This window comes from Pleurodeles waltl, chromosome 4_1 (assembly GCF_031143425.1).
Source record: "Pleurodeles waltl isolate 20211129_DDA chromosome 4_1, aPleWal1.hap1.20221129, whole genome shotgun sequence".
Classification (NCBI taxonomy): domain Eukaryota; kingdom Metazoa; phylum Chordata; class Amphibia; order Caudata; family Salamandridae; genus Pleurodeles; species Pleurodeles waltl.
Window position 1 is genome coordinate 237,954,577 of NC_090442.1, and position 16,352 is coordinate 237,970,928.

Consider the following 16,352-nt stretch of genomic DNA (forward strand, 5'->3'; position numbering starts at 1 on the left):
CCTCTGGTAAACAAGGTTCCACCTTATGGCATGTTACAGACTCCTCCTTGGTCGTCACCTTAGACGAAGTCAAAACTACTCTGGACAATGAACAATCGGAGCTTTCCATGCTAGTGCACTATTATGCCCATCTTCGCCGTTTGCAGTGTTCTCGTACTATTTTTGAAATACCCCGCATATAAAAAATAGCACATCCCTGGGTGCTCTTTTTACCTACCTGAGCCCGAGACCCTGGAACTGGCTGTCGCAAAGAATACAAAAGGTAGAAAGCCACGTCTTATTCTTCAAGACTGTCAAGCCCTTTTTTTTTTTTTTTTGTTAACGGACAGCTTTGTCTCCATTTTTTTTTTTTTTTTTTTCAAACCTGTTTTCCGCCTGTTAGCGCCAGTAAATCATTTTTAGAAGCACTGCACTTTATCAAATAAATAAGTAAACATTTTTTTTAAAATGACGGTCGTGCCCAGGGAACTCGTGTTTTTTTTTGCTCAAGGAAATGTGCAGTAGGTTTGGGAGCATGGTGGCTTGGTGCTCGGTGATGCCACAGGTCCCTAGAGCTCAGTGCACATAAATAGAGGCATGTACAGTTCTTTCAAGAGCCACTGTAACGTGCATAGCTGAACTCCATGAAAGTCCTGGGGGATGGGGACTGAGGTGCAGGGTGTGGCTGATGGCCATTCTCTGTTCCCTGTGGATGTTGCATGCATTTGTAGGCTTCTACGCTCTGAATGTTGGTAATACAGGGACTGGGTGCGGTGCATGACCAGAAGACACCGCCTTTGCCAAGAGCACTCGAAAACCTAACACTTCAAACATTGGTATTAAATTTGCATGCTAGAACTCTTTAAGTCAATAATCAAGGTAAACAATAAGCTGTTACTAATACCCATTACTGTTTTTTTTTTATAAGGATTTTTTTTTAATAAGGATTCAATTTTACTTTTCTTTTTTTCCCAGGGCAATTTATTTTGTGATCCTCGACTAGTATATCTTGCTTCAAATTCCACTTCAGTTTTAGAAGGAATGTGTGGATTGGTACATGTTATCAGCCGACCTCTCGACCCTCTGGACTGTTTCCAGTTGGGCATGGTGCACTGCTCCGAACACGTGAGCATCTGGGATTGACAAAGACCTTAAGAAGTGCCTTGCCAAATTGGGGCGCTAGACCTGGCAACGTTCTCAAACTACTGCTTTGGCACAGAAGGAAAGCCTTGAGGTCAGGACACATTTGTTGGGCAAGCTTCTCAGAACTAGGGAATAGTAATTCCAACAAGCCCGTGGAATCTGTGGAAGGGGGGACGTGTAACTCCTCTCTCCATGAATTATGAGGTTAAAGGACTGTCTGTCCTAGTTAGCTTGCTTTCTAGGTTGAAAGCCAAATGTATGAGAAGTTTAATGTTTTTAGTACGTTGCCCATTAAATCAAGAGGAGCACATTGAGTGGAGGATGGGCTGCCCTCTCTTTTGATCACTTCATTGTGGTCTGTTTCTCAAGAACTGAGGCGGTTATATTATCTGCACATCTAAGTTACTCACAGAGTCTGCAGTCTCATTGTAATGAAAAGTTAACTCCCTTCTTGCTCCAGAGTCTGTCAGCGAACACAGCATGGACACTGAAAAAGCATGAGAGATGTAAAATATGGATACATTTATAGCATTGTCAGTTATATACTCCTTTTTTGGACTTTTCCCTAAGCTTGTGGTACAGATAAAGCACAAAGCTAGCTAGGGAACCATGGAGTGCTGGGACGGTGTATTAGGGTGCGGATCTACTCTGTCCTGAGGGAAGAAAGCATACGGCTGTATTCACAATCATACACAAAGATGGGGAAGGTTGCTTAATAAACTGCAGGCGGTATGCAGTCTGGAGTGGGATATTGTTCCAGATAATGGTCACATAGATTGTGAAGCCTTATCTGCTAGTTACATCTTCCTAGGCTTGCTTTAGTTGTAGCCTGACAAATGTCATGGTCAGTTTTATTGTGTTATCCACCTAAGGTGGTTCATTTCTCATCTAGGGTACTTTGCCTTACAATTAATGCACCATTGATTTAGCAGACCATAAAGATGATGTGTGCCTTGTCAGCCCATCAGGCTAGAGCTGATAATGTAATATTGCTTTGAGTGTGGTAGAAGAGCGTAGGGCACACTTTGTTGGGCAGTGCAGACGCAGGGATCCTAGCAATTAAGCTATTTCCTTCATCCACTGGCGTAGTGCTTTATTCTAGATAGAACCTGTCTGAGTTTTCTTAGCTATGCATGTTTAGCTATGGATGGCACTGTTGATGACTAAACGGTCCTCTTGCAGCTATTGACAAAGGGGGAAGGGATCCTTCCAGCTTCATGACACAGAGCTACTTATATTAAAGGCAACTTATCCAGATGTTTGACCTGCAAATCTAATGAGACTTAACAGGATGTTCATTGTAGATTTATGAATGACGGTGTTGAAAGATGTCAAGAGTTGCCATTATGTGAAATGAGAAGGTCATGAAGTTGAAGTTTGCCATCTTGGTGCTGCAGTGTCATCTCTCTTGGCTGCTGTGCAGGAGATGCTTGCTGTCGTTTTCATGTCGTAACCTTGGGCTGTCTTCATGGAAGTAATTAGGGTCTCGAGCATCAGGGAGAACCCGCATTAAATTAAAAAGATGTGGCTGACATGGTAGCACAATGTGCTCCTTTGGACTGACAAGGGCAGGCCAAACTTTGTTCATGAAAAGGGTCTTCACAGCCCAGGCGACCTGTGTTTTTCCAGCATAGAAATAACGTTTTTTTGAGTTGTTAGAAACAAATGTAGATAATCCTAAACAACTAGTGCAACCTCTTAACCTGCAAAAATATGAACTAAAGTCAGGGCAACATACTTCTAGACTCTGTACAATAGTTTTATATTATATTTAGCAAGTCTATTCTGTCATTTCTAACTATCCTTTTAATTGGTTACCAAGAAACAACATATCCTGAACCACCTAATCCATTGAGGCTCAATGTACCCATTTGTCGGCCATTAATAGGCTTTCTCAATTTGCCAATAACCTCCAGAAAGGGAAGTTGCCCTAGTCTAAATAATTATCTTAGATCATATGTGAATTTGTCAACACTGATCGAATGGAAGAGGAAGGTAGGTTGTAATTCCCTGAACAGTAAATGTTTTTGTTTTTTTTTCCCAAAAATAGCTCAGATATATAATATAGACACTTAGTAGTCGTTCATTTACCAGTGCTTTATGTACTCTGTAATTAATGTTTTTTCCTCAGTAGCAATCTCACAAGAAGACATCCTACCCAAAACATTGATCAGCCTTCTCAATAAGTGGATTTTAAAACAATTCATGTGATAAAGTAATTATTTTCTCTGCTTTATTTGTATCAATATCTGATTACTTACCCTTTCATATAATTAAGTTTTTCAATAGCATTTTATCCCTTATTCATAAACTAGGTAGTGCAATATCCGAGGTTAGATGCTTTGGCTAAGGTGAAGTGTTTGGTTTTTAGTCATCTTGTTATTCACTTTTCTTTTTCTTGTTTGTTATCATTAGTTGTGCACTAGTGTTTTGTGTGTGCTGGGATTTGTTCTGACTTTGGATTTCCATGGTCGGTGACTTGAGTCGTTTATTAAACATTCAGATTTTACTTCAAGGTGTTGAGTAAGAGGGTGGGAGTAAGTATTAAAGGTGATCTTTGAATGCTGAGAACCAGGCTTCACAAAAATACATTGTCCTTGCACGGTGTCTTTTAGTATCAATCCGCCTTGTGCAGACCTTTTCAAGCTGAAGTAATACCTGGAACTCCATGGTTCACAAATAATAATTTGAGTGACAGCGATTCTGACATCTGGTTCTGTTCTCTCATCTCACTGGTAAGCATGAGCATCATTACAAAGTTGAAATAAAGAGGTAAGCAGAAGGCAATATGATTGAATACACCAAGATGTGCCCTTAAGGTGGGTACACTCTGTTACTCTGATACCTGCTAAAGCACTGTGACAGGGCCATGTAGCCAAGACGGGAGTCACAAAGCACCAGATGGGACCCAATCAAATGTATCCCACACAGTATCTACAACAAATTTCAAGAGTTCATCTTGTAGCCTTAAAATACTATTCCAGAACAGAATTGTGCACGATTCTGGTTGTATGAGGTTTTGTAAGACTCTAATGCACTTTTGACATAAATTATTTTTGAAAATTGTGGTATTCACAATCTTTTTATACAGTAGGCATATGCCAGATATGAAGCAAGTGACACATTGGTGTTTCTTACGTAACATGCTTTAAGCTGCCCTTTTAAATTTCAAGGATGGCACACTTTGAAACTATAGGCATGAGACTGAAGTGCTACATTCTTCTTTCTTTGTTGCACCTTGGTTAATTTGGCAACAAATGTTCTTCGGAAAGCAGGCCAAAATCCAAAAGCCATGAGAGTCAAGTGACTGACCAGGAGTACAATCGCCTGCCGCCGCAGAGTATCGCGGCAAGAGGCGGTAAGAGGCAGAAGTGCTGCTCGGGCGTTCCTCCTGTTCCTGGGTGCCCTCGGCGCTCTCCCTACCCTCCCCCTTCAGAGGCCATGCACTGAGCCTGGGAGGAACTGGGAGCAGGATCTGGGAGCAGCATGGAAGAAGCAGGGTGAAGAGGGTGCAAAACAGCCATTCTGGCCCCCTCCATCCTTTTGTCTGCAGCCCACATTCAGTGGCCAGGCTCTGTGGCCTGAGGTCACAGCCCTTCATTTGCCCCTCTCACACACCCTCCTCCCACGGCTGCACTAAGTAATCAAGGACCAAAAGCCACCCAGATCTCACCCTAATGCTGGAAAGCAACATCAACTTAACCTCCTAAGAATCCCAAGATTACATGTTCCCAGAGGACATCTGCCATCCACTCTTCAACCTTAGCACATCCGTCTGAACTCATAACAAAACTGCGTGCACGTGCCCCTCCTGGGTGACCGACTGGGAGGTGAGGCGGCACAGCCTCATTGGATCTCAGCACAAGCTGCGTGCTCGTGCCCTCCCAATCACCGGGGACCACCAGAGGGAGGCAGGCGGCACAGCAAGAAAGACGTGTTATGCAAGAGGTTCCTAAAGGCCACGCACTAGGTCTTATCCAGTCCTCAGCACTCAGGGTCTTCCTTACCTCACCTCTAGCCGGCCAGACCTCAGGACATTCAGAAGTTCAACTACAACTCCATCCATTCTCCAGGCTGCGTGCTCGTGCCCCTCCACCACTCTAACAGTGTCAGCCGTAGACCAGCTGGCCTGGAGGTGTGGTGGCGCCCAGAGCACAATCCAGAGATTAGACGAGAAACAGAGGTGAATGTCAAGTGCAGTGGGACAGCATTGCAACTGGGTCGCTACAGTGCGTGAGGAGAGAGGCACAAAGCTCATCAGCTCCCTAGCTGGCCCTTGTACCCCCAGCTGACGATGCCAAAAAGGAAATACAACATGTGCTGGCAAAGGTTCGGGGACTGCCCAACCCCACAATCCAAATGCACAGGGGGGAAGCACTTCTCACTCACTGGCTGCTAGGGCGCTTGAAGGGAGCAGCAGAGACCCCTAGGACCACACAACATCACAGGTCCGACCCAAAGGAAAGGACTCCATAGTCTGATTTCTCTGAAAACCAGCAGCAGAGGTTCCAGAATGGGGTAAAGCGCTTGTAGGGCCATATGCTACGGAGAATTCAGTCAGCCAATCAAACAATCTGGGGCAAAGCCATGCGCATGGCACTGCTTCAGCAGAGGTATTTACAGGGGGGCTCAATGTGAAAGATCAATCTCATGCCCCGCGTCAATAGTTGGTCAACACAAGTCCCATACGTTGTGCATTTCCCCTGTCAAGCAGGCATCACATCATCGCCACCTCTGAACAGAGTTTTTTCATCACTACAGTAGACAAAGCTGCTCAGCGACTCTACCTTCCCACGGCCTGCTCCCCTTTGGGGTGTTGGTCCCAACACATGCACAAGATGACTACCATTGCCCAAGTAGTCGCAAACTTGAATGGTCTTCAGTACAAGGGAAGTCGGTGGCGGAATCTAACTCCTTAGAGATATGTTATACACCAGAGGAACAAACAAAAAACTTGCCCACCAACCAGGCAGGATGAGTCTCACAGATCAGGAGCTTGGGGCACTGTCTGAGCAGTTCCTCAGCAATCTAGAGAAGCAGATTGACAGAACACTTAGCCTCACTACACCAGCAAAGATGCCCTCGGGAGAGGATGGGGCAGACCAACTTCCGGATCAACTCCAGGGTGCTCCACAAATCCACAAGAGCTGGCGGCTATTAGAGCCTAGCAGGACAGCATGGCAACGGCTCTACTCTGTCAGTCAAACAAGATGGAGCTGCAACTTAACTTGTCTCAGTCCCTGGCCACAAACCTTCTCGAAATTAGAGCAAAGGTAACGCACATGGAGAGCCACCTTGCCACTACAAAGATGGGAGCTCAATGTTCTTGCTCCCCAATTATCGACAAGCTAAGCTCCCTACCTAATATCCTGAGTGAGCTAGTCGGAGTAGTCAAGGTGACAGCAAGAAGAGACAAAACCACAGTGGCAATATCTCCCCCCCCGCCCAACCCCACCCCCAAAGGTGCCAACCAGCTCTAGGCCAAGGACTAAATATAGCTGAATCAATGGCAACTCCAAGCAGTCCATCCCAAACATCTCCTAGGGTAGACAGCTTAATTTTAGACATGTTCCCCTCCCCAAGCAGGGACACAAAGCCATGCAAGTGCGGAAAGCTGGAATTAAATGTTGAAGCCGTCACCACTAACCATGGTGACACAACACAATCACTCAACTCCCACACAAAGCCCACTCAAGTTTTAACTACTTCTCTTACAAGGAGAGAGAAGAAGCTAAAAAATCAAGCCTGGAAACACAAATGCCAAATGAGATCAGTCAAAAGGCTCAAAATAAATATTGCCCTGAAGCACCGGAAGTTAGTGGTACAGCTAAGCACACACAAAACAAAAAGGCCTGCAACAAGATCAAGTGGCAGAATTGTTGCCAGCCCCCCATGGAGGTAAGGGAAAGCTACATCCAAAGCACAACCACCACCACTTGGCACAACCTGTCATCACTACCAGCTCAACCACAAGAACATATAGCAACGACAAAGATGGTGCCTCCCAGAAATCAAGATGCAGCTGAAGCCACTGGACCTAGTCCACCCTCAGACAACCAAAAAAGCAGCCTAATTGTAATATCAGGGAGCCCGGGGGCTCAGAGAGCCTCTGTGGATCACAGAACCCAAGATCCAAGGGCCTGCCTAAAAACAACCCCAGTAAGGATCGCAACAGCCTGCTCCTGCAAGTAGGGCGCAAGGGAGCATACCAGTCTACATAGCATACAGGGAAATCATCACGAACTACATACGGTTACAGAGAGTGCTCAACAACTACAGCTCATCGTGTCAGCTGGCTCTAGCAAGGAGGGCGCAAGGGAGTACTGTAGTCCACATAGCACACAGGAAATCTATCACAATCTACAAATTGGCACAAGGAGTGCACAACAACCACAGCACATAGTCGGCGGGCACCACCAGCTATATGAGCGGCAGAGAGCTGGCCCTCCATTTAGTGGCAAACACAACTCATCATGCCCCTTCTGGCAGTGAAACCTCTCACTGGACCAGACCGGGCCCGCTCTCAGCTGGAAATGACACATCATAACCAGTAAAGCATGACTCACTGGAACTTACGTTCATCCCTCACTACACCTCAAAAGGCCTTATAGACATTTTAAAAAGAAGGAATTTATTGCTCTTAATTTTCTCAGGTGCCAGCTCTCAGGCACATCACCTCAGAAGGCATAGACTGGGTCAGGTCCCTAAACGCAACCAGGAAAGTCACAAAAACAACCTGGAAAAGCGCAGCAGAGAGGGCTGCAGTTTGGGACGCAAGAGTCCTTTCCAGACTGGGGTATTGAACTATACATCCCACGCTTGACAAATATCCATTCATCCTTCTAAATACTGTCCCTGGACACAGGCCAAAATCCGTCTTAAGAGGCTCAAGTGGAGGGAAGAATCCCAGGACCCATACAACACTGGCCCCGCAGACCATAACCATAGTCTGTGCGCAAAACAGAAGAGAGGTTCACATGGTCACACAATCATTCCCGCAAAGCAAGCAGAGGGACCGGGTAGAACCAAGGTATCGGTCCTAGCACTAAGTGGAGCATAGAGCACTATCCTTTGTGCTCATCCAAATTCCTGTCAATCTTGTCATGGAACATGTGCAGGCCTCAGGAGCATCTGCAGATGTAGAGAGACATCATCTGTATGCAAGAAACTTGGGAATCAACTCCATCTCACCTGCCAGGTTACTACGAGACCTTCCAGCCAGCCACTCGCCCAAGTATTTTTGGTCGGCCACCTTTATCAAGCATGCAGTCTGCTTGGCAACCACTGAGCTTACCATCAACAGTAAAATGGCCCAAGTAATTGCCATTAGTGGTGTGAACATTGTCCAACAAAATCAGATTTGATACCAATCAACTGCTACATAAACGCTCCAAGGAAATCAAAGGTAGCGACAATCCTCGAACTCCTGGAGAATCTAGAAACTGTCATCTTCAGTCGCCCGGTCCACAAAATAGTTATGCTGGGAGATTTTAACATAAGCGGACTAGACGCACAACTAGACGACCACCCCCCCCTGCCGCTCCCCCGGGCCAGGACATAGGCCGTCAACTACTACAAACGTTTCTGACAACTTTAAGACAATCGTCAACCCAACAGGAGCACACCAACTATCTGAAAGGTTGCCCCTTTCCTCGATCGTTCAAGGGAGGCTCAACTATTGATGACGTGTACCTCTCAGGAAAGCTCACGCAGAGACTTAGCCACTCTGAAGTCACTGAGAGGGCAGAGAGCAATCCCAATCCCCTGAAATGTATCATTGAGCTACAAGCTCAGGCAGCAGAACAGCACACAGTGGTAGGGGCTTCAATGGGCACCGAGAAGGTATACTTGGCGAGAGGAATCAAATAGAGACCAGAGTATTAGTCTAAAATAGCCTTATAGTTAAAAACTCAGCCTCTGGAGCCTAGCCAGAAACTCGAATGGTGGATAAAGTCGGTGGGCGATCTATTCATTCTCCTGCATGGTAATCCAGTGTGTGCTCACGCACCTCGCAACGGCCAAGGAAGTACGACATTACAACTGTACAAAAATGTACTGAAGACAAGGCGGGCACTTCGTAGAGCTTTACGTATGCATAAACAAAAGCCCACACAGGACACAGCGGCTCAGATAAGAAAAATCAGAAGATCCCTCAAGAAACAGACATGGGAGTTCAAGGTGGCACAAGATTGGAAAGAATGGGGCACCTTATTCCAGCTCCTAGAGGACCCAAATTCCACCCATTTCTGGGACCATGTAAACAAGCTAAGGAAAGGCCGTAAGTCCAGGAGAATGGTGTGCCAGAGACTGCATGGGTCTCTCACGTCACACTCTTGTAAACGACCTCTGAACTTGAACCAGACTTGGCCAGCAACGGGCTGGACAAGATTCAGTGACCATCCCCTTCCCACAGCGATAGGCCACCCTCAACGGTTGAAGAACACCAAGAGAGCAAACTAGATCAGCCAGCCGCACCTGGTGAGGAAAAAGTCATGGAGCGGTTTCCTTTCTCCATCAGTATGACAGAGAAAACAATAAAGAGGATGAGGAAGGATGGCGCCCCAGGACCAAATGACCTACCTGCTTCTCTGTTTAAATGCTCTCCGTCGGACTGGACAAAGAGGCTGTCTCAGATCTTTAACAGCGCGTATCACCTGCCCACCATCCCGGAATCCTGGATAGGGTCTATTATCTGCCCAATCTATGAAAAGGGGGACTGCTAAGTAGCTTCAAACTATCGACTAATAGCACTTCTAGAACTGGAGGCAAAAATGTACGCACGACTGCTGTTGGGCCAACGGGAAGCCTGAGTTCAGGAGTGTCAAATCCAGCCATTCTTCAAATCTGGCTTTAGATCTGGGGCCTCAACAGCGGACAACATTGTGGCGCTTGCATACCTGCAGCACCAAGCAGCTAACATCAATCACCTGCCAGTATTTTGATGCTTTGTTGATTACAGTGTGGCCTTCTACAGGGTAGACCGGGAAACTCTATGGAGGAAGCCATCATCGTGGGGCATTCCCGCACAACTCTTAAGAGCGATCATTTTGTTGTATTCCCACACTTGGGTCCAGGTTCGAACAGGTCCAGGATCATTATCACGGAAAATAGAAACCAACAGAGGCCTAAACCAGGGCTGTGTCTTGGCCCCACTACTGTCTAATTATGTACACCGCAGACTTGGAGAAACATCTGAAGGCCAGCAGCCTGGTTCTACCAAAGATTGGCCTCACAAAACTCCAAATCATCCAATACGCTGATGACACTATGATAATGGACCGCACAAAATCTGGTCTACAGCGAGCTCTAAACGCCCTGAAATCTTTCAATAAAGCTAATCCGCTTCAAGTTAACCAGGAAAAAAAACAAAAGTCCTTATTTCTGTTCTTAAACCTTCCGAATGTACATAACCGGACGACAGGGAAGCCAGACCATTCACACAGCCAGGAAATATAATTACCTGGGGATGTGGTTCACAAAAAACAACGTGGCAGGGGCACAGAAAAGTGCATTCAGACATAAAGCTGCTGCCATCACATAAGGAATCTCCCAACCGAGTAACCAACTTAGAAGCGCTTTGGCTGCCGCAATACTGAAGGTAATAAAGGCGACCCTACTTCCTTCCCTGCAATATGGCTACCTGGCATTTCCTGGGTCTTTAGACCCCACCATAGAACAAGCGCATTGCAGAGCATATTTAAAAATCCTCCAACCAAAGTACACCTGTCACTCCAGGCTCAGATTGGAAATGGGCCTAGTGTCACAACAGATAGATTGTCAAGCTGCCACCCTGAAATATTACATCATGCTCGATAAGGCCAACTTGCTCACGTTAAAACACCACCTGAGAACGATTTTCGAAACTCCTGGCAACCCGTGGTCCACTCGGCTAAGGAAAGCACAGAAGACCTTTGAAACAGGCGACTTCATTCAGCTGGCAGACACAGTGGCAGTCGCTGCTTGGAAAACATCAATCAACAGAAGAGCAGAGGAACTCTCAAGGGAGCACAATATTCTGTCGGTGAAATCACCATCAACAGTGCCAGTGTTAAACGACTCCTATTTGATCAGAGCCCCTCAACTATACCTTCTAGAAGCAATAAATGCAGGATCTCGGCATCAGATTTTGTACATGCGAACATTAGTCCTGCCAATCAAGGACTCTAATCCTTCCTGGCCTGCACATAGGTACAAAAGAGCCTACAGGCTCTGCTCCTACCATCAAGAAAGTTGGCTACACCTGTGCTGCTGTTCCAAATTAGCAGCTGAAAGAAGACAATTAATAATTCCAGTGGCTTTTTGGGGCACGGACTTGCACGGAGATATCCAATCTCTGCTTTTCTCTCTCAGCTGCCTGAGCTTTGGCAAGGTGTGCAAAATACGTGACAATTCTCAGGGGGCTGCAAGAGCATGTGGGGCCAAACGCACTTAAGCGCCCCTTGCTGCAAACAGTCAACACTAAATCTTTCCTAACAGGCTTTTTGTTTTTCTTATCAAATTTTAACACATTTTATTCGCTGTACTTTCTTGTAATGGTTTTAATTAACTGAACAATAAATTGACTTTGGGAATTCATTTGATATTTTGTAGGACTCGAGAGCAGGCATGAAATTAATGAACAACACTTGCCACTAAAGAAACGAAGATTAGACCAGTCATCAATTTAAGGTAACAGTTTTCACATCAGACATCTTGCTGTACATTTCAGTTTTCAACAGCCTAAATGTTTCTCATTGTCCAGCTAGCAAGCTTCTAAAAATGATGTTCATGGTAATGTGTCAAACCTGCTGCTTCTCCTGTGTTATACAAACTATTTTTTATTATCTACCCATAGCTGCCAAAAGTTCACCCAACCCTCAGTTAAATGCCATTTTCTGACGCTTTGCCCTTAATCCTTCATAACTTTTTTCACTACCAGAAAGCAACTCTACCTTGTTGTGAAAGACCTATTGTGGGATTAACAAGAGCTAACTGGGGCTTATGTTCCACCCATTACTTACCACTAGTTGGCTTTATCCTCCTTCTTGCTTGCTTCTTACTTGATTGTGTGACTTCTTTCCGCTTGTCCATTTTGTATTCGTCCCTTCCCCTGCAACATCGCCTCTTTACCATGTCTGATTGGTTGGATTCTATCCTTCACCTGCTCACTTTTTTAGGTGACTACTTTTTTATTTTCTTTCAGAGTGCACGTGCGTTTTTCCTCTCTTCCTCGATTTCTGCTTTCCCACTGAAATGCCTTTCCCCAAGCCCCCCTCGTCAACATCCCCCCAGTGTTCAACCTGTTGCCCACTACTGCACCCGACTCCCAGCAAACAACCTTTTGCACATAACCTGATACTGCTGTGCCACACTAGGTCTGTCAGCTCTGGTCAGCTGGTGGAGAGCCCAGGCCTGGGATGCTGGGTCGAGCGCCCAGACCCACCATTACAGTGCATCAGTGATTGATTAGCTGGCTCTATCTTAATGAAACAATACGCTGCCTAGAGGCTGGTGACTCAGTAACGCTAATCAAGGGCACCTTCATTCATACCTTATTTGTTAGTGATCTTGTAGAGTAAATTACTTTCTCTCTTGGTTCATGATTCATCTGGCTGCCTCTCCCCTCAAACTTGCTGTTCTGTAAATTGCCGTTTTACTAATTGAACTTCATTTTAAAATACTCCGTAATGCAGTGGCTGAAGTCTAAGGTAAAACAGGGTCCTGTAAGTCCAAGGAGAGCAATAACACTGCGGGCGCAGGGAGCCCCGCAGGGGGCAAGCCGTTAATGCTTCAGAGGAGACGTAGTACAGCCATCTGTGGGAAGCAAGCAAATGGTCCCATAAAGCCTTTATAAACAGACATAAAATCGTTAGTTACACGTCTGAGAAGATTGTCTAAAAACATGACAACTGCATCTTAGTAGCTCTTTTTTTCTGTCCGAGTTTTGTTTCCTTTCTCCCAGGATCACAGTTGTTTCATTTGCGTTTTGAGGTCTGTGGATCAAGTACAGGCCTAAGAAATATTGCAAACGTTTCAAACGTGGGGAAGACGTTTGTTGTGCCAGCTGACATCCGATATGGACTACAGTATTGTTTCCTGAGGGAGTGACGAATTTTCGAAACCGTGTGATGGGGCTTATAAGGAGAAGTGTTGGCACTTAGCTATAGTCTTCCATTTCCTATATTTTTCGCGGACAAGCGAAGAAGTAAATATCCGTTTTCAATATACCTTTCTATACTTATGAATTTTTCCTGTTTCTGAGAGAGCCCTGTTGGTAGAAGATACCAGAAGTGACAAGCACATAAATAATCACAGGTGCACTTTGCGTGTGATCTAGGAAGAAACTGGGGTAGAAATTCAAGTTTCTCTGCTCTATATCCTCTAATCATTTTGGGGATCATTCTTGGAAGAAAAAAAAAAGGATACAACAATTTTCAAGGCTATAATTTCTGCAGATTTTCTAATTTTCGAAGTTCATAAAAACAAGGCATAAAGTTTTGTGATTATGCATTTGCACCCATTGTGCTGTTTTTGTGGCTTTCTATTTTTTCATTGGCAAAGAATCATTTTTAATCTTTTTTCTGATGCCGAAAAGAATCCCAAAAAAGCTTTGGCAAAACCAAAAGCCGAGTAATTAATTTAAAAGGTGAGGCCTATTATCCCTACCGATGCTTGTTTACCAAGGTTGGTGGTTTCCTCTGGAATGACCGGAGAATATTGCCAAAATAAGTGTTTTTCTTTTTAAGATCTGGCAAAAACCTTTCTGAATTTACTAAAATAATATGTATAGTATACTTACAGGGGCTTTCAGCCACCTCTCTTCACCCATTGGTCTGTTATTGTATCATTCCCATTTTGCTTTTGCCCACTACAGTATACAGCATGGGGCAATGGGTATTTAAGCGTCTGGTTAATTTCACTTTGACTAATTGCATTTTGGTCTTTCACGGGGTGTACTTCGTCACGCGAGGGGTTCCCTTTAGTCGCAGTGTTGCCTGATGTGATTGTAGGGTACATTTGGCACACTCAGCTTTATCAGTTTCTGCCGCCTACCAATCCTATTGTAAATTGCTTTTGAAATGGATTTCTGCTATTTCACAGCATACCATATTGTGTTCATAGTGTTGGTTTCACTAATGGCTCTTCGATAAATTTGCCCAGGAAGAAAATCAAACATTATTATGTTTAATTTGAAGTACACTTATAACAGTTTTATTTAAACAAAGGTGGAGTGTAATTTAAGTTTTAGTATCCAATATTTTATAGTGTGAAACTCTTTCCTTCATTCTTTCTTTCCTTTTTTTCTCTCATTCTTTCTTTCCCTCTTTTCTTTTTTGTTCTTTTTTCATTATTTCCTTTACTCTGTTTTCTTCCTTATTACTTTCATTAATTATTTTTCTTTCTTTTTTGCCTTCTTTCATTAATCCTTTTTTCTTTTTGTTGCCTTTCCTTCTTTACTTGCCTTCTTTCATTTTCCTTTTCTTCTTTCTTGTTGCCTTTCCTTCCATGTTTTTCCTTTTTGACGTCTTTCCTTTTTTCTTTCCTTTTGCTGTTTCCCTTTTCTCCTTCATTCCTTCTTTAGTCCTTCTTTTGCTTTCTTCCCTTCTTTCATTTCTTCTCTCCTTCTGTTTTTGCTGTCTTTCCTTTGTTCTTTCTTTTTTGCCTAACTTTACTTTGTTCCTTCCTTCATTCCCTTTCTTCTTTCTTTTTCCTTCTTTTGCTTTTTCATTCTTTCTTTCCTCCTTTCTTTTTTGCCACATTCCTTTGCTTTTTCCTTCTTTCTTCCCTCCTTTCTGTAGTTTGCATTCATTTCTTTTTCTTCCATTCCTTTTTTATTTTTGCCTTCATTTCAGTTTCCCTTCTTTCCATTCCTTTTTTGCATCTTTATTTTTTGCTGTCTTTTTTCTTTCCTTCTTTTTTCCTTCTTTATTTTGCTGCCTTTCTTTAATTATTTCATTTTTACAAATCCCCTTTTTTCTTTCCCTTTCCTTTCCTTTTTTTTCTATTTGCCTTCTATTCTTCTTTCTCTTTGCCTTTGTTTCATTCTTTCCTTTTTTAAGGGCGAGCACAAAGCGCTCTGTCCATTCTGTAATCTCTCTTTGGACTTCAAACCACGCCCATGTCACCTCAGTCACGTACATTGGTTCGAGGGCTTGCCTTTTAAAATTCGCTTGCTTTCATTTGTGAAAGGCATGCATAAGTCATGCCTTTTCTGGTGTTTAGCCCACCTACACAGCACTGGTAAACTACTAAATACATGCGAGGCTCGATGTTTTCAACCTGGGGTCCAGGCTACTTTATTTGTTTATTTTCCATGCTCCGCGATCGCTTTGCATTTTACATAGTGCAATCGAGCTGCGTTTTTTTGTTTACAACGCTAATAGCTCTAACTCAAGCAAATGCGAGACCCGTCGCATCGAAAATGCTTGTTCTTTCCTTCTTCCTTTCTTTTTTGCTTTCTTTCTTTTTTGCCCTCTTTAATTATTTCTTTCCTTTCTTCTTGCCTTTTTCTTCGCCCTTCCTTTTGTCTTTTCCTTCTACCATCCTTTCTTTATTTTTGTCTTCCTTACATTTTTACCTCCCTCACTTCCTTGCTTCAATCCTTCCTTTTGTCCTTCTTCCTTCCTTTTATCTGCCTGCCTTCCTTCTTTACTTTGGTGTGACCTTGCCTTTTGAGAAAGAAGGGAACAATGTCCCTTTTAGGTCTGTTATCCACGACCTTTTTGATTTGACTAAAAGTATTTATAACATAGTTACTTTTAGGGGTTTTCAGCTAGACTTTATCAATTAGTCTGATTCTCATTCATATTTTTCTTCCACTCACTCCAGTAAGCATCAAGGGGCCAAGTTAGTCCACTTCAGCCATTGACTGACTTCACTATTTGATATTGCATGCTGCCCTTTCACAAGGAACACATCGACACAAGGTAGTTACTTTCATTGCCAAGTGTACCATGGTAATGTGTGTTTTTTTCACACAAGAAAAAAATTGGATTTTTTAAATAGATTTAATGAGGGCTGCCAGCTTCCCAAACAAAGTTTTGCAAAAACCATGACAGAACAAAACAAGAATTGCCAAAGGGCTGGTGGACAATGCCCGACCTTTTGGCTTTACCAATGTTTGTTTAAATAATGGTAAAATTGCTGAGCAAGAAAGCATATTATTTTCAACAAATGACATCAACATAAAGATTGCTCTCCTGAGATCATCATCTTCCCAGCTTTCAGAAACAGGTAAAAAATAATTTTAC

At 43.9% G+C, this 16,352-nt stretch overlaps 1 protein-coding gene across 1 annotated transcript in view; it reads left to right on the forward strand.

Moving 5' to 3' along the window:
• The window catches only part of LOC138287630 (retroelement silencing factor 1-like), a 215,830-nt gene that overhangs the window by 146,539 nt on the left and 52,939 nt on the right, over window positions 1–16,352 (forward strand). Inside the window, exon 3 of the mRNA XM_069228214.1 lies at window positions 11,713–11,790. Within this exon, the coding sequence (XP_069084315.1) occupies window positions 11,713–11,789 (77 nt within the window). The 3' untranslated portion in view covers window position 11,790. The remainder of the gene's footprint in view (window positions 1–11,712; window positions 11,791–16,352) is intronic.